The 17,496-nt window shown below is 39.2% G+C and overlaps 4 protein-coding genes and 1 gene segment (V, D, J or C); 1 reads left to right on the forward strand and 4 right to left on the reverse strand.

Annotated features, from left to right (window-relative positions):
- Positions 1-159: 159 nt before the first annotated feature.
- Positions 160-2,748, reverse strand: LOC110167459 (immunoglobulin lambda-1 light chain-like). 3 transcript variants are annotated; one of them, XR_008631694.1, is made up of 5 exons: positions 2,734-2,748; positions 1,870-2,015; positions 1,684-1,792; positions 1,149-1,262; positions 475-615 (listed from the first exon to the last, which is right to left on the reverse strand). XR_008631694.1 is itself a non-coding variant. In XM_055149732.1 (4 exons), the coding sequence occupies exons 1-4, from the start codon at positions 1,907-1,909 to the stop codon at positions 305-307; spliced, it is 720 nt and encodes a 239-aa protein (XP_055005707.1). In that variant the 5' UTR covers positions 1,910-2,014; the 3' UTR covers positions 160-304. The 3 variants fall into 3 exon arrangements, 1 of the variants encoding a protein (XP_055005707.1); XR_008631693.1 differs by having other exon boundaries at positions 1,377-1,792; XM_055149732.1 differs by lacking the exon at positions 2,734-2,748 and having other exon boundaries at positions 160-615; positions 1,149-1,189; positions 1,465-1,792; positions 1,870-2,014.
- A 207-nt stretch (positions 2,749-2,955) lies between these two features.
- LOC110153483 (Ig kappa-b5 chain C region-like) lies at positions 2,956-4,566 on the forward strand. The segment is given in 4 exon segments: positions 2,956-2,995; positions 3,073-3,187; positions 3,675-3,715; positions 4,166-4,566. Coding segments are annotated over 4 exon segments (507 nt in total).
- Positions 4,567-5,286: 720 nt separating this feature from the next.
- LOC110157138 (gap junction Cx32.2 protein-like) lies at positions 5,287-7,821 on the reverse strand. The gene is made up of 3 exons (XM_020921445.2): positions 7,748-7,821; positions 6,942-7,078; positions 5,287-6,123 (listed from the first exon to the last, which is right to left on the reverse strand). The coding sequence occupies exons 2-3, from the start codon at positions 7,068-7,070 to the stop codon at positions 5,467-5,469; spliced, it is 786 nt and encodes a 261-aa protein (XP_020777104.1). The 5' UTR covers positions 7,071-7,078; positions 7,748-7,821; the 3' UTR covers positions 5,287-5,466.
- A 954-nt stretch (positions 7,822-8,775) lies between these two features.
- On the reverse strand, positions 8,776-11,127 carry gja13.1 (gap junction protein alpha 13.1). 2 transcript variants are annotated; one of them, XM_020918639.2, is made up of 2 exons: positions 11,049-11,127; positions 8,776-10,295 (listed from the first exon to the last, which is right to left on the reverse strand). In XM_020918639.2, exon 2 carries the CDS (start codon positions 10,268-10,270, stop codon positions 9,407-9,409), a length of 864 nt encoding a protein of 287 aa, XP_020774298.2. In that variant the 5' UTR covers positions 10,271-10,295; positions 11,049-11,127; the 3' UTR covers positions 8,776-9,406. The 2 variants fall into 2 exon arrangements, with proteins under 2 accessions (XP_020774298.2, XP_020774371.2); XM_020918712.2 differs by having other exon boundaries at positions 8,776-10,292; positions 11,049-11,108.
- Positions 11,128-12,512: 1,385 nt separating this feature from the next.
- On the reverse strand, positions 12,513-14,025 carry LOC110156312 (gap junction Cx32.7 protein-like). The gene is made up of 3 exons (XM_020920514.2): positions 13,897-14,025; positions 13,633-13,818; positions 12,513-13,122 (listed from the first exon to the last, which is right to left on the reverse strand). The coding sequence occupies exons 1-3, from the start codon at positions 14,023-14,025 to the stop codon at positions 12,568-12,570; spliced, it is 870 nt and encodes a 289-aa protein (XP_020776173.1). The 3' UTR covers positions 12,513-12,567.
- Between the last annotated feature and the right edge of the window lie 3,471 nt (positions 14,026-17,496).

Below are 17,496 nucleotides of genomic sequence, written 5' to 3' on the forward strand. Positions count from 1 at the left end.
TTGGTGCATATTTTATGCCAATAGCCATGCTGTAATAAAAGCTTGGACTTTTGTTTTTAAGAGTATTTGAGAGACCAAATTCTGCTACACATTATACCCAAAAGACATTGATGTTTCCTTGCAAAAATCACCCCTATCTCCAAATTAGTACTCACGCAACACTTCTTATCTTTTTTATTCTTGAATTTATTTTGAATTTGATTAATTGCAAAGGCAGAACAGAACAACAAGCACACTATTTTTTATAGATGTTAGCATGTATGAGAGGACTCAGAGGTCCAGGTCCTGGGACTACTCAGACTACTCAACACTGGGTTTTGCTGATGTGCCTCTCTGAGCTGTGGGTGCCCACAGACACCCTACATGTGTACACCTTATGGGTGCTCCAGTCACATGTGTTGATGGACAGAGAGCTGCTCATGTAGAAGCTCTGGTCTGGTTGTTGCACAGCGCTGCTGCTCCAGACCCCACTGTTCACTGGAGTCCCATCAACCAACCAGGTCACCTGAGCAAAGGGCCCCCTCTGATGAGACACACAGAGCAGAGAGACTCTGCTGGACTGGAGCTGTGTGAGGGAGGGGGGGAGCACAGTCAGGACAGGAGCAGGGGCCACATCTGCAGGACACAACAGCACAGGAGGTCACACACACACACAACACTACAAGAGCAAAACACAACAAATATACAGAACTATCATGTAAAATTCATTTATAAAACTCAAATAAGTAGGCCTATAATACATAAAATGAACAATATAGGATAAAATAAAAATAAAAAAAACATGATGACAACGATGATGATTATTTTGCACATTTGTGTGTGACTGATGCTTAGTAAATATTATGCTACTCAAACAAATAAATGCTCAAAATATGGCATGAACAACTAAATGTTGAATGCGAACACTTAAACAGTTATAAGTTGTTTTTTTTGTTAAATTTAAAAATTCAATAGTTTAACAAATAGTTCTAATTAATATATTTTAAAACACTTAAGATAAATACTATTTGCAAAGTGTTTCAAGTAGTATATTGTAGTTGTAGAGAGTAAAAAATACCTCCATAAATTATAAAGATATGTATAAATACATTTCTCCTGACTTTAATGTGGTTAAAAGTAGTTTATGATGATGAGTTACAGTCACTTACCGTTCACAATGAGCTTGGTGCCTTGTCCGAATACCACAGTGCTTCAGTCTGTGCACACGCTGCTACAAAAACCTCCTCACTGTCATCAGGAGGACGCCACTCTCACACTCCACTCTGTCAATCAACACATGTGTCCCATTACCCAGGGAAAGTCAAATCTAACAGATCCAACAGTGGAAATATTGAAATCTTACTATTTTTTCTACTTTCATGTGATTTGCCAGTCACCTTTTAGTCTGGTTTGAGTTTGAGCTCCAAATCTCAAGCAGTAAAAGCAGAAGTGAAGGGCATAGGTTTTTGTCACACTCTGTATCACTGTGATACGTGCTCTTTAACAGAATCATCCCATGTATGACAGTAATAAACAGCAGAATCCACTCCATCCACATTATTGATGATCAAACGATAATCTGTTTGAGACTGATGATTAGATGTGAATTTAGGAGCTGAAAACCCAGGACCATATTTTGGAGTGTCCCAGTTGTGAAACATTCTCAGGACATATACAGGTACTCCTCCAGGAATCTGTTTGTACCAGCGGGCAGAATTAACAAGGCCCAGGTTACAGTCCATGGAGGCCGTCTCTCCTCTCCTCACAGTCAGAACATCAGGGCTCTGTGTCACCGTGGTAACAGCACTCACACCTGTAAACGACAACAACAACAAGACATGAAATAATCAGAGACACAGAGAGTCTCCACATGAGCTGAGGGCCTCCTACATGTGAGAGCAGCGGTCAGGGCGAGCAGGTTCCACAGCATGTTGCCACGGAGATGATGTGTACAGCTCAGAGCAAAAGTGGAGCTTCGATACACACACGCTCAGGCTTATAAGGCAGAGGGAGAAGAGGAGAGGGAGGGGCCAGAGCTGCCAGTCAAAAGGACGAGTTATAGATGGGACCAAAGAGAGAGAAAAACTGTCAAATAAGGCTGCACCTGCTATGAACAATGCAGGAGACACAAGCTGTAATATTTTATACTAATACAACATTTTGAATAACGTGGTCAACTAGAGAGACATCCACACAAAATCCAAACATGTCAGTCGATGCAGTGTAGAAGATAGAAGCATGTGGTACTGCTTAGACTTACTTTAAAAATGCATGAATTGTATTTGACTTTAAATAGCAAGAGAGTGTTAACTACATCAAGTTTTACCTGTTAAAATAGGTAATAGAAAACCAAACAACTTTAATATCACCATCTGTCCTATTCTGCCAGTATTAAGGTACACTTTACTAAGTCAAACAGTGGCCAAACACTTGAGTGACATGCACTTAGTTACAAAATTGTAAAAAGGTTTTGAGGGTCTTTATTGTGCAAAGTTGTTTTTAAATGTTAGTAGTAGTAGTAGTTTATTCGGTCATTTTGCAGCACTACAAAACAAAACAAAACATAGACTACAATCCCATAGATCATGACTGAAAGGGTTTAGGCTGAAGTAAAAAGTACTTATAATGCCTAACCCTATTAAACAATGACAGAATTCCAAGAAAAAAACAGCGAATATGAACAGCAAGTTAACATTTACAATTACAATTACAATGTATATATACAAGAGACAAAATATAAATTAAAATGTTCACCTTATTTGTAATGTTTCCTATCAAAATCATATCTGTAGTTGTGTTTTGTTTCTTTCTAAGCATCTCATTTCTTCAGATGTTATAGCTGTTAATTCATTCAAAGTCAGGCTCCTCCCTCAGTTCCTCTGGTTTGGGCCTTATATGAAATCCCCCTCAGCCGCTCCTCTCTTCACTCTCTGAACCTTTCGTCTCTCTGCAGTGAAACCTCATCTCCGTGGCAACATGCTGTGGAACCTGCTCGCCCTGACCGCTGCTCTCACATGTAGGAGGCCCTCAGCTCATGTGGAGACTCTCTGTGTCTCTGATTATTTCATGTCTTGTTGTTGTTGTTGTTTACAGGTGTGAGTGCTGTTACCACGGTGACACAGAGCCCTGATGTTCTGACTGTGAGGAGAGGAGAGACGGCCTCCATGGACTGTAACCTGGGCACAGTCACTGATTCCTCTGCCAAATGGTACAAACAGATTCCTGGTGCAGCTCCTAAACATGTTCTGAGATTTTATCATAGCTGGAGCAATATAGAATATGGTCCTGGATTTTCAGCTCCTAAATTCACATCTAATCATCAGTCTAAATCAGATTATCGTTTGATCATCAATAATGTGGATGGAGTGGATTCTGCTGTTTATTACTGTAATACATGGGATGATTCTGTTAAAGAGCACGTATCACAGTGATACAGAGTGTGACAAAAACCTATGCCCTTCACTTCTGCTTTTACTGCTCTGAGATTTGGAGCTCAAACTCAAACCAGACTAAAAGGTGACTGATAAATCACAATGAAAGGATAAAAAATACTAATATTTCAATATTTCCACTGTTGGTTTATGCTTTCCCTGGGTAATGGGACACATGTGTTGATTGACAGAGTGGAGTGTGAGAGTGGCGTCCTCCTGATGACAGTGAGGAGGTTTTTGTAGCAGCGTGTGCACAGACTGAAGCACTGTGGTATTTGGACAAGGCACCAAGCTCATTGTGAACGGTAAGTGACTATAACTCATCTTTAAACTCCTTTTAACCACATTAAAGTCAGGAGATATGTGTTTATACACTGTTAATTTATGGAGGTATTTTCCACTTAACTTAAACATTCTCTTTTTGATCACAATCACAAAATATATTTAAGCTATAATAATTTTTATTGTTCACATTCAACAAACAAATGTCCATTATTTCTTTGCAGAACAAATTTTTATATTATCACATATATTCACATATTGTGAAACATCAGTCTCCTATAACACTGTCACTAATATTTCACTATACTGTTCATATATGCTGCTACTTGTGTTATGTTTTAGTGTTTTGTTTTTTTTCTCTCTTTAAAGTCATTTATAACGTGTTACATTTATCATAGTTCTGCATATTTGTTGTGTTTTGCTCTTGTAGTGTTGTGTGTGTGTGTGACTTCCTGTGCTGTTGTGTCCTGCAGATGTGGCCCCTGCTCCTGTCCTGACTGTGCTCCCCCCCTCCCTCACACAGCTCCAGTCCAGCAGAGTCTCTCTGCTCTGTGTGTCTCATCAGAGGGGGCCCTTTGCTCAGGTGACCTGGTTGGTTGATGGGACTCCAGTGAACAGTGGGGTCTGGAGCAGCAGCGCTGTGCAACAACCAGACCAGAGCTTCTACATGAGCAGCTCTCTGTCCATCAACACATGTGACTGGTCCAGCCATAAGGTGTACACATGTAGGGTGTCTGTGGGCACCCACAGCTCAGAGAGGCACATCAGCAAGACCCAGTGTTGAGTAGTTTGAGTGGTCCCATCACTGTATTGATTTTGTACTGATAATACAGTTTGTTCCCAAATGCATCAAATAAAAAGATCATTTTAAAAACTTTTTTTTTTTTTGAAGTTCATACTGTGAGTTTTAGCAACCAACTTGTCCTCAGACTTAAAATATTATGAAACATGAAACTGGTTTTATCCTTCACCAGTGAAGCGTACCTCATATTCGTGCACCTGCAGCTCCACAGAGATGACTTGAGTTTTATAATGTGACTCATCAGTGAAACTGAATGTTGTGAGTGAGACCTGCAGAGTCTCAAGAACAAACTGCAGACGTCATTTTTCAACACAGCACGGCTATAACATGAGAAGTTTTATCTACAACATTGAGAGTCCAGAAGTACAGGTGCATTATGGGTGAGAGTAACACTTCATTGATGGTCCATAACCATAATCATCAGTTCTCTTAAATGATTTACATAAAACATTCCCCTTCAAATCCTGTATTTATTTATAACTTGTGTGAGAGACAGTTTACTCATCAGATCAGCAGATGTTTCCTCTGCACAGTCATTGGTCCTAATTGAAATATTAAACACTGAAAGTACACAAGATGTGAACACTCATGAAATAATAACTGAGGAAAATAAATGGACAGTTGTTAGTTATTTAATTGTGCAATTCATATTTTACAAAACAAACAATGTAAGTAAAAAAGCTTATTTTAAATGTACACTTATTGTTATAATTAAAAATGTGTAAACACTGAAGTACATACAAGTTTACTGTTGATGCAAGAGCTATTGTACACCTATGTGCTCTCCCTCTGCCCACACATTTGTCTTGATTTAGGTTTTAAACAGCCCTTTCCTTACAAAAAATATCAATAAGCTATTAATCAAATTCACACAAACACATATTTTCAGCCCAGAAATAATTATTTAAACATTTCAAAAAGAATGACCTTGAAATGTTTGCGTGCATATCTTCTAAAATAGGGAGTAAAATGTTATGCTTTGCTGTGGCTGACATCTGTGAGACTCATCTTCTCGTTCTGCGTGAGGCTGTTGCCATGGAAACGCGGGTTGAGGGTCAGGGCGGACGCGTCCACAGTTCTTGATCTTTTCTTGGAGCGGGCACAGGCCAAGTAGAAGATCTCCATCACGTTTAGCACCAGGGAGACGCACGCCACTGCTAACATAAAGATTATAAATATAGATTTTTCCGTGGGACGAGACATAAAGCACTCCACGGTGAATGGGCATGGGTCACGTTTGCAGACAATCAGTGGCTGCATGACAAACCCATAGAGATAATATTGCCCTATGATGAACGCCACCTCGAGGAGAATTCGGAAAAATATGGACGTCATGTAGTTGCCAAGTAGGTTTCCTTTGATGTCCACGTGCCCTTTGTCGTCTGAATACTTAGGGACTTTGACTATTTCACTGCGAGAGTGGCTCTGCATGTATTCTCGCAGTTTGTTCTCCTTGTGGATAACATGCATGACATGACCGAGGTAGATGAGGGTAGGACTGGAGACGAAGATGATCTGGAGGACCCAGAAGCGGATGTGAGAGATGGGGAAGGCCTGGTCGTAGCACACATTCTTACAACCAGGCTGCTTTGTGTTGCACACCATTTTGGACTGCTCATCGCTCCATACCTGTCAAATCAAACACACAAGATTACGATTCACTTTTTACTTTGTAATTTGCAGACTTAATAAGATGACTGTCCAAGTTAAGGTTTTGTTTCTTTTACACTTCTCTGTTTTAACTTAGCTGAGTTGCTGTTTGTTCCTATCTCCTCTTATTCCCGAAAGCAATGATCAGTCAGGAAGCACATCTAATCCAGTCTGCTCCTATTCAAAATGTAAGTTTGACTTTTTAACAGTGAAATTACACCAAATGTGTATTATTCTATGTTTTTGTTTCAACAAATATTACAGCAGAAAGCTTCCCTGGCCTTTCAACCCATTTCTGAATACAACCAGAGCTGGAAATGACTGCATTCAGAAATTTGATATTGTTTTTAATCATACAAGACTGGAGAAAGTGGAATACATCATCATTAACATTAGACAAGAAAGAAGACTTTTTTGTATCTTATTGACAGAGTTGGAAGATTACTGTGCATTTTATAAACGCATTGAAAATAAATGATTAGGCTACTGTTCTTTTGTTGAATTACAGGCAAAGTGCAAAACAGCAGTATATTTATATATCAGTCTTTGCGGTTTATTCTATATTAGATAAGGTTTTTGATGGACTACAGCCTGTATAAACTGACATGGTACAGAATCATAAATTAAATTGGACGTAAACATGCTTCGCGATCCATACTTCTTTTGAGTGCACCCTATTTTGGCCAGTAGAGGGCGCTATTCTTACTAAAGTGACCGAAAAACTCGAGGGAGAAAAGATCGCCACATATTTATATTTTATTCAGAACTTGACAGACTTCAACATCTTAAACTCTGACCTTCTCTGCTCCCGCCCCGAGGATCATGATCCTGAAGATGAAGAGGACGCTGAGCCACACTTTGCCCACCACAGTGGAGTGAGACTGGACCTTATCCAGCAGCTTCGACAGGAACCCCCACTCTCCCATGGCGCCCGCTGCGCACAGGTGGAGCGGGTTAGAAAACTCTCTATGGTCACAAGTGAGTTTGCTTCACTGGACTTTAGGAGGAAAAAAAGGTACTAGCGACTGCGACAAGCTAACAAAATCTATATGTAATATTTTTTTATTGTAACTGTTTTTTATTACAATATAAAATAAAATAAAAATATTTTTGGGGACATAATAATAGATAATTGCAAGGTTCTAGAAATTAAAGAGCGTGAGCCACTGGGGCTACAGGCACATGTACTAAGTTTGTTTACTACACATAAAATGCCATAAAACCCCTCTGTAATTAACAGAGTGGTCGATACAGACCTGGTTGCTCGAAAGCTGATAACTATCAATATCTTTTTGCTCATAGATACCTTTCTTCATATTTGTGATTTGCAGTATATATACATTACATTTTATTATTATAAGTGTATGCACAAAGTGGTCCAAAAGAGCAATTAAGACAGCAACTTTATATCACAAATATTTTACACATTAAAATGGCTTGACAGGTAAACCACTAAATTTGTATGCAGGCCTTATTATTTAAAGAACAAGCAAATAGAGTTTAGTAAATAGAATGACATGATAATTACAATCTAATCAATAGCCTACTTATAAAAATGTGCAAGTATATTTTTAGACATTATAAAATAAATAATACAACTTACCTTTTAGTTAAATGTCGTCGAGACACAGAACTGCAGCAGCTGTTCAGCTCAGTGACAGAGGGACCACTGCCAGAGCAATCCTGACTATTAAAACTTTGAACTTTAGATCTAATGTTATTGTGCAACTTGAGCGACATGTGCCCCGTCACGTTGTCCTGACATCTGGGAATGATCAATCTCAGGACATTTTTGGGCCAAGCATTGGAAAAACAGCAGGAGTGTCCAAGTTAATGATTGGCTCTGTAATAAACGCTTTTGATAATTTTTACATCAGCCTTACTCAGTGTTAATATTTTACAAACGTCTGATACCTTTATTGATCATCACCTTACCTTCAACTTTGATTAAGGTAAAAATACTTTGCAAAAACACCCTTTTTTTAACCTACCGTTTTCCTGTTAATAAAGTTAATGCTACTACTTCTATCATTATTTTTTTTACCACCACCATCTGTTATATGTACAGTATTGTGTTGGTGGTTCTTTCAGAATACTAGTAGTATTATTAATAAGACTGTACACTTCTTCCAATAATACTGTTTCTATCGTAACAAGATTTTTTCACCATTCAAATGATAAAATATTTTGTTGTATGAATTGCTCCTAATTTGTCAGTGTTCTGAAAACCATGAATAGCATGTCACTTACGATGTCTGCTTTTACTACTACTTTTGTATTGTTTCTACTCCTACTACTGCTAAAACCCATTTTGCAACAAGCTTTATTATGCAATAATAATAAATACTTATACAACGCCAGATTATAGTTTTATCATCAATTGCTTCGATTGCTTTAAAGTTTGCGTCTGAAAATGTTATTGGACATTTCAGCATATGGGTGCATAAAACATGAATGATAAGATAGAGAGAGAGTGAACTTTTACTGTCTTAGAGTCTAAAACAAACTTTCACCTGTTATAGATATGCTTATATAAGACGCTGCAACAACACAAAGATTTTGTTGTCAAAATCCCAACATATTTATTAAAAATAACAAGCATACAAAAAAGTATTCAAATGCATTTCACGTACTCTTTTCTTCATAATTTCATGAATTAGTTACAAATATTCCTTAACAACATGACAATAACTTAAAAGACACATTCAAGTGGACAATGCTGTATTTTCTTGTACTTTAATACAAAAACATATTGCACACTTTACATGATTAGTTAAAAATTTTCTATCACCAACACAAAACCCAAACAATCACAGTGCTCTTTCTACATAGTGACAATCCACGAAGGCTAAGTGCACCATATTAGAAAATTTAGTTATCAAGGATTAGAGATGCACCATACAGCAATGTTTGTCAAACTGTGCTATTCAAAGTTTTCTGCAGTTTTTGTATTTGTTTACTTTAGAGTCCATATTATTCTAATTTTGTCCTATGGGTTTGTTCTGTTCTGCTCATGCTGTACTCAGATTTAAGAGCTAATTTAACCCTGTTGTAATCTTGTTTTAGAACCAATTCAGATCTGGTGGTATCAGGAGAGCTGAAAATTTTCTCAGGTGGTATTTGGTGTGAAAAGTTTGAGAACCACTGCAGTACTGTATGGTGCTAGTTATGGAAATATACATTTTTATTACTGCATATTACATTGCCATTGCTTATAACATTGTGCAGTCCTTTTCAGAATATTACTTTAATGATTGCCTTTTCAGTGTCCACTTAACAGCCGTTTCTCCTCTTTGGCCCCATCTAGACTACCCCCGATGCTCTGGTTACTCTCCATTTCCAGGTTGAGCTTGTTTTGCTTGAGTGCATCATCTGAGGTTGGCCATCTTGGACCGGTCAGGCTGGCTGGGTTCTCTGGTGAGGTGATCTTGTGGACCTTCTGGGACCTGGATCCACACCGGACCCTGGTGCACAGCAGGTAGAACATCTCAACAACGTTCAGCATCAAGGAAACACAAGCCACTACCAACATGAAGATAATGAAGATGGTTTTCTCCGTGGGACGGGACATGTAACACTCCACGGTGAAGGGACAAGGCTTTCTAGAGCAGGGGAACATCGGCACCATGACAAACCCATACAAGTAATACTGTCCTACAATGAATGCTGCTTCTATTATGATCTTAAACACGAGTTGCGTGAGGTAGCTTCCCAAAAGATTTCCCTTGATCTTAACTTTCCCTTTTTCATCTGTGTATTTTGGGACTTTGAGCACACGGGTGCCACCAGGACTCGAGAGTTTTTCTCTGAGTTTTTTCTCCTTGTGGATGATGTGCATGGCGTGGCCAAGGTAGATCAACGTTGGCGTGGAGACAAAGATAATTTGGAGGACCCAGAATCGAATGTGTGAGATGGGGAAGGTGCGATCATAGCAGACATTCTCACAACCAGGTTGCTGAGTGTTGCAGACGAAATCTGATTGTTCGTCGCCCCAGACGCTCTCAGCTCCGGCTCCCAGGACCATGATCCGGAAAAGGAACAAGACGCTCATCCAGATCTTTCCGATGACAGTGGAGTGGCTTTGGACCTTGTCCAGCAAAGATGACAAGAAGCCCCAATCTCCCATCTCTGCTGCTGTTGTTCACTCTCTGCTAAGAAAAAAAAAGATACATTTCACTTATTGAATAATGTCATGCTGCACACAATTAGTTCAACTTAAAATGCTATATTATAAGATATATTATAAGCTCATTTATTTGCTTTATTTGCTTTTTGCTAGAGGTCACCCTCCTGTCCTTTCAGGACATAGACCATTTGCAAGGAACCGCACCCTGTCAAGTGGAACTTTAATAGATAATCAATATGCTGATGTAAAAGGAAATTAGTCTTAAAAATTGTCAGCAGTTTTTCGCAACTTTGATTGTCTAAGGAGTTAGCCATTATTTAATCGGACTGGAATTTGCCTTTTTTCCTGAAAGAGTTTGCATCATTTGTTTTCGTGAACTAGTGAATCCAAAAGATTCAACTACATAATATGAAAATCTGTAGTTCAGAATACTGTTGTAGAGCTAATACAATTAGCAGTGCATAATACAAATAGCATTCGAAAGTATAATATTGCTTAGTTCATTAAAGTAATTATTATTCAAATTAAAATAAAATATTACTCTTTTATTTGTAGCACTGAGCACTTTTCCTCATACTATAATAATCTAATTATTGAAGTAGTTCTGAACACTTTTTTACAGTTTATCTTTGACAGTTGAGTAAAACAATGGCAATCAAGGTCAATAGACACTCATAATAAATATATAAATTGACATAATTCTATGTTTTTCTCTACATATTTACTGCCTTTTTTGTGCTTATTCTCATAGCAAGGAGCAGAAAAGTTTGTCTCTTACCTGAGGACTGGCTCTGAGCGTGGCGTGGACAGATCGCTTACTAGTGAACCTTTGAGCAGCAGCAGAAACACTGGTGAGGATCACAGCATTGCACAACACGCGCACATCTGATCCGGGGTCACGTAAGCAGGGGACATGACCAAAAGGTATAATAATTGACAGGTGGATGCTCACGTAGGAATACTAGATGTAGACTGCAATGCAACCTCACGGAATGCCTAGATTAGGGAAACTATTATCTGGCTATGGAAGAAAATATATGGTTAGGAGTATGGATTATCTGGAGCAACTAAATGAATAAAAATTTGCAAATCAAGGCAAAACTTAAAAGGCCCATATTACACTGTTTTAGGATCTACAGTATATTATAATGTTTCCTCGTCAAAAACATATCTGGAGTTGTGATGTCATGTGGTAATACAGGAAGTGCTCCACTGTGTTTTAAACTCCAGACAGCTTCACTAGAATCATTTGGATCATTTCGGCTCTGGAATTGTCACTACTCTCTATCTCTCTCTATCTCTCCTGAACTACAGATAAAAGCTAGCAGGTAAAACAGTGGATTAAATTAATGTCCAGCAATTTGGCACTGGAGAAGTTGAGCTACACATCTAAAGGAAAACTTGAGGACTTTAAAGACATTTGGTTGCCATTTTTGCGCATTGTAAAGAATTTTGACATGTAGAAATTATAATTCAAATTGAGTGAATTGTGTGTTTTAGAGTGAGGGGGAGGTTCTTAATGCATTTTTTTGTGTGTGTAATGTTTTCTTTTTTGTGTGTTTTGTGTGTTTCAGTAATTTCAAACTACCAATTCATTACATCACAAGGATTCATTACATCACAAGGTGGAAAAGAACATTTTAAGCTTTGGATATGTAGACAGACTAATAATAAAGGGTTACTCAAACATGAAACAACTCCAGGTGTATTTCTAGGAGGTGACAGCATTCTAACATCACTTAAAGCTAAATAATGCAAATGAATCTCTTATTTTTTTTTTTAATTTTTTATTCTGACATTTTAAATAGGCTAATTTAACAACATTTTCAACATTACATGATAAAGTATTAAGAATGTTTAGTTAAAATAGTCTTTATTGAACCAAAAAACAAACAGGCCTACACTAGCTTTACTTTGTTATTGCAGCAGTAGCATGGGACTAGGGTCTGTTTGCAGAAGCTGGCTACAGCCACCCAGGTCCTCACAAAGATCATTGGACAATTTCCCATTGGCTCCAAGTATTGAATATAAAAGAAGAGATAAACATTCAAATTATAAATTCTATACACCAGAAATAAAACTGGATCAATGGCTGAATAATTTCTGAACTAAACCAATGTGAATGAAAGAAAAATGATAACCATAATTAGTCAAATAAGGAAAACGAAACATGATTTGTAGTTAAATCTTAAATACAATTAGATTAACTACGTTTTAATGAAATAAGTACTTAACCCACCAAAATTAGACATCCATGCACCAGTGCCCATCTCTGTACTTCAGTTTGAAAACCTGCTTTATATAAAAACCTGCCCTATTTTGTTATTGTCTGCATTTTTGGCCACTTCATTCACAGCCCCTCCTGACCCCATCTTTCTACCCTGCACCTCCAAATCCAGATTGACACAATTCTGGATCATCTCATCGTGACTTTTGTAGGCCTTCAGCGGTGGGGTCACAGGGGTCACCGTGTAGTCCTGCCTCCTGGACATGCACTCCTTCACCGCTTTAAAGAACATGTAAAACAACTCTATCAAACACAACGCTAGAGATACCAGTGCAGCTATGAGCATGAACCAGATGAGGACGGATTTCTCTGTAGGTCTGGACACAAAGCAGTCGACCTTGTGCGGGCAGGGCCATCGGACGCACTCGTAGCGCATGTCCAGGCTCAGGCCATAGAGGTAGTATTGGCCCGTGACGAAAAGAGCCTCCAGCAAGATCTTAGCGATGAGGTGGAAGACGTAGCTGCGTAAGAGTCGTCCACGGATGCTGACTTTCCCACTGCTTTTGGTGTACTTTGGGAGCTTGTAGTCCTGGTCGTCAAACTCGATCTGCTTTTTCATCCTCTTCTTATGGTTGGATAAAGAAATATTGCACAGAATTGGTACAAATTAGGGCAAATGTCGTGAGTTTGATGTGATTTCTGCTTCCAGTCTTTTTAAAGGTGCACTGTGTAAGTTTTCAGGTGGAGTGTCTGCCACATACTTGTTACACTGGAGATGTTGTTGCTTCTTCTGGAACGTTCAACTGTATTTCATTACTGTATTGCAACTGTTTTTCTTTTTCTTTTTTAATTGGTGAATTGCATATGACAAGAAAACTGGTAGCAGAATAGCAAGATAGATAGGTGTAAAGCTATAGTGTGGAACATTCCAGGCAAAGAAATAACAGCAAACAGGTAACTGACCATCTACCAGAAAAGCTACAGAGTGAAATTTCTCCTAAAGGACTCAACAATTTTAACCAAATTCCCTTGTACAATCCATGTAAAATCCACTTTACAACTGAATATTACTGCAGATAGACTCTTGAAGCTTAATTTAAACACTGAATGCAGTAGACATATTCTTGTAATTTACCTTTTTCTCAGCGTGAATGACATGAATAACATATCCGAGGTAGAGCAGTTTGGGAGTGGCCACTGCGATGATCTGCAGCACCCAGAATCGCACATGAGAGATGGGGAAGACCAAATCGTAGCAGACGTTCTCACAACCAGGCTGCTGAGTGTTGCATATAAAGTCTGATTGCTCATCTCCCCAAACCTGAACCAAAACAAGAAATAAATACATAGTTGGTAAAAGTAAAAACAGATACATGTAATGGGAATGATGTTAGTGTACCCTGTCTGCTGCAGTGTTGAGGACCAGGATGCGAAACACAAATAGAACAGTGAGCCAGACTTTACCGATGACCGTGGAATGAGTCTGTACTTTGTCCAATAGACGTCCCAAAAGATCCCATTCACCCATTTTGTGTCAGTGGTCGTCCTATAAACCAGAAACCATAAAACACATTAATATATTACGTTATTGTATGTCAAAATAAGTCTTATATAAACCTCACGAATTTCAGGCAGAAGTTCTGAGTAGCCAATTGTCACTGTGCACTGATTGTCTATTCGCAGTCTATTCTAATAGCGTTGTACTACTGCAAGAATACAAATATAAATATTGTTTGTATAGATGTGCTTCTCAAATAGTGGGGCGCGCCCCCCTGGGGGGCGCGACTCCGTCAATTTGACCTAACATGCTTTTTTATTTTTTTTATTTAGATTTTTTTACTGTCTTAAGGGCCGTTCACACCAAAGCGTCAAAAAACGCCTTGACGCCTCTATTTGGAGCCTTTGCATTTGAGTTTAGACGCCCCCGACGCGCGTCTTTGACGCCCGTGGAAAACGGGACAAAAATACTTGACGCGCGTCCGTTGCCCTGGAAACAAGAGCCCGGTCCCGGTCTTTTCCCGAAACAATGTCAGACCAGACTAAGAGTTTTTTATGACATAAAACATCAACGGAGGAGATCGGGTTGAGGACTGGGGCGTATATATATTTATACTCCGCTAATGACACTGAATCAGTCCCGGTCTCGTCCTGGTCTAATACCGGTCTAGTCGTGGTTTAATCACGGTCTAGTCCCGGTAGTCCTGGTCTAATCACGGTCTAGTCCCGGTCTAGTCCTTGTTTAGTCTCGGTCTAGTCTCGGTCGAGTCCTGGTTTGGTCCTGGTCCGGTCCTGGTGTATTCTCGTGATCGGCTCGTGATTGTGGCGTATATATTTATTCTCCGCTCGTGTTTGTGGTTCTCGTTCTGGTTCTCGGGTCTTTCTTCCTGAAATAACGTCGCTGCGTCTCTGGAACTCGTCCCTGATTGGTTGACGCGGCGCGTCTGACGCGAAAAGTTCTGCATTTTCAACTTCTTGACGCTGACGCCTTGGACGCGCGTCTTGGCCGCTGACGCCAAAACGCTGAAGACGCGCCGAGCTGACGCCAGATTCGCGCCGCGCTGAAAAACGCGCCGCAAAAACGCAGGACGCTCTAGTCGCGCGTCCACATAGACTTTACATAGAAAGTGGACGCTTTGGTCTGAACGGGCCTTGCACTTCTACTACATTAGGGGGCAGAGCGCTCTCATTGGCAGAGTGTGCGCAGGGAGCATTCGTTCGGTGGTGTAGGAGTTTTGTTTGCACTGAGCATGCGCGCTTTGCACACAGCACAGAGTTGGAGTATGAAGTGTAGACACGAAGTGTAGCAGACCCTCAAGTGACACCATGAAAAAATATTTAACAAGGATGAGAAGACAGGTGGAGAGAGACGGAGATAAAGAGACAAACGAAAATCTCCCGAAAGCTAAGACGAGGAAATATGACGAAGCGTATGTAGCGCTTGGCTTCACTGTGACTACGGTGGGAGACGAGGAAAGACCGGTGTGCTTACGGTGTCTAAAAATGTTGGCAGCGGACAGCATGAAGCCCAATAAATTAAGGCGTCACTTAAATACATTACACCCCGATCACTCTGATAAGCCGCTTGAGTTTTTTCAGCGAAAACGTGCCGAATATTGCCGACAATCATCCCGCTTGTGACTGCTACTTCAGTAAACCAGCGAGCATTGTTGGCGTCATATAAGGTGGCAGTGTTACGCAGAGGTGTACTTATAACAATTTTATAGACAAATGATACTATTTATAGTCACGCGGGGGGGCGTGAGATGTTTTATTCGTCCTAGGGGGGGCATGACAGAAAATAATTGAGAAGCACTGGTATAGATGTACCCACTAATGTATACAAACACACTACCGGTCAAAAGTTTTAAAACACCCTAACTTTTCCAGTTATTTATTGCAATTCAAGTCATGCAAGTCCAATGAAGAGTTTCAAATGGTACAAAGGTAAGAACTGAACAGCCAAAGGTTAAAAAAAAGATAAAAGAACAAAACACAAACCCAAGCTCTGCCAAAACTACTTCAGGAAAAAAGAACAAGGTGCTAAGCTTGAAAACATGGAGTGGCCAGCACAGTCTCCAGACTTAAACCCCACTGAGCTGGTCTGGGATGAACTGGATAGAAGAGTGAAAACCAAGTAACCTACAAATGCCACACATTTATGGGAACTTCTGCAACAGACTTGGGAAGAACTTTTTGAAGAATATTTGATTTTTATTGTAGAAAGAATGCCATGAGTGTGTTCAGCTGTTATATCTGCCAAAGGTGGACACTTACACGAATCAAAAGTTTAGAATACGTTTTGGTCAACAGTAAACAGTAAAAAACTGGAAAAAGTGTTCTAAAATTTTTACTGTACTGTGTATATTTCATTACTAGTGGTGCAAAATGCAGTTACTTTTCAACTGTGAAAAGTACAATTCACCCATGCACACTGAGGACACAAGGCCAACATGGATCATTTTTGCTTAGTCGTGACTTTGCTGATAGCGGAAGGTACAGCTGCTGATTTCAAGTCTCCAAAACATCAAGTTATCTGCTGCAAAACCAAATCCTTAGCCTTGGTTTGAAAGTGATAAATGTAGTTTGTGGCTTTACAACTATAAGTAGAAAATTAGAAAATGAAGTTGTTGCTTTAAATTGGCTTAAAATTTGCAACACATAAAAGCAAAAGGTAAGTAGCTAGAAATACTAAGTTGATTAAATCCACTTAAAGATGCACAATGTCACTTTACAGGTGGGGGGTGTGCAATCAGCTTGTTTCCATGGAGATCTTGCTGTCCTTGGAATATTCCACAGAATAAAATTAAACGTAACTGCCTTGCATTTAACCAATTAGTGGTGTTTACCAATTAGTGTTTTAATATACCTTAAAAACATTCCATGAAACTTTTAACAGCGTTGCATCTCCACAGCCTCAGCCTGGTCCATGTTTGTATCCTCGGCGATAGATGTTTAATCTCATACTGAGGAATATTCTTGACTGTGGAATATTCTTGCGGCAGACGCTCCAGCAGAAAAGTTACATAGAGAACTCGTACATATTATTTAATTTAATAGTCACTTACCAGTGGATGTATTTTGTTGTAAGAGTGAAGAGTGTCTCGGGAGGATGCACAAGCCAAATGCACAAGCAGCTCTCAAGTGTTCATTGTTTCTCTCACGTCACATCTGTTGAAGGACACTGTTCCAGTAGAAACACAATGCACTTCTAGTTTTAACTGGCAACTACAAATGGCCCATTTATTGACAACATCTAAATTAAACTGACCAAATTTCTTTAAAAAAAAAAAAGAGAGAGATTACTCTAGGTTTAGACACAAAAGTATAATTATGTGGGCTTTGCAAATGATCATAATCTTCTATTCACTTTTATTTTTTTTTATTTAAATCCAATAAAATGTTTTTCTAATTTCTTAATTTCATGAACAGGAGCAAGACAGACTTTGAATCAGTGCCATTTCCATTTAAAAATAGTCTGAACCTTGCTCCACATGCACAT

Source organism: Boleophthalmus pectinirostris, unplaced genomic scaffold (assembly GCF_026225935.1).
Source record: "Boleophthalmus pectinirostris isolate CB_2022bp ecotype Guang Dong unplaced genomic scaffold, ASM2622593v1 HiC_scaffold_13, whole genome shotgun sequence".
NCBI classification, from domain to species: domain Eukaryota; kingdom Metazoa; phylum Chordata; class Actinopteri; order Gobiiformes; family Gobiidae; genus Boleophthalmus; species Boleophthalmus pectinirostris.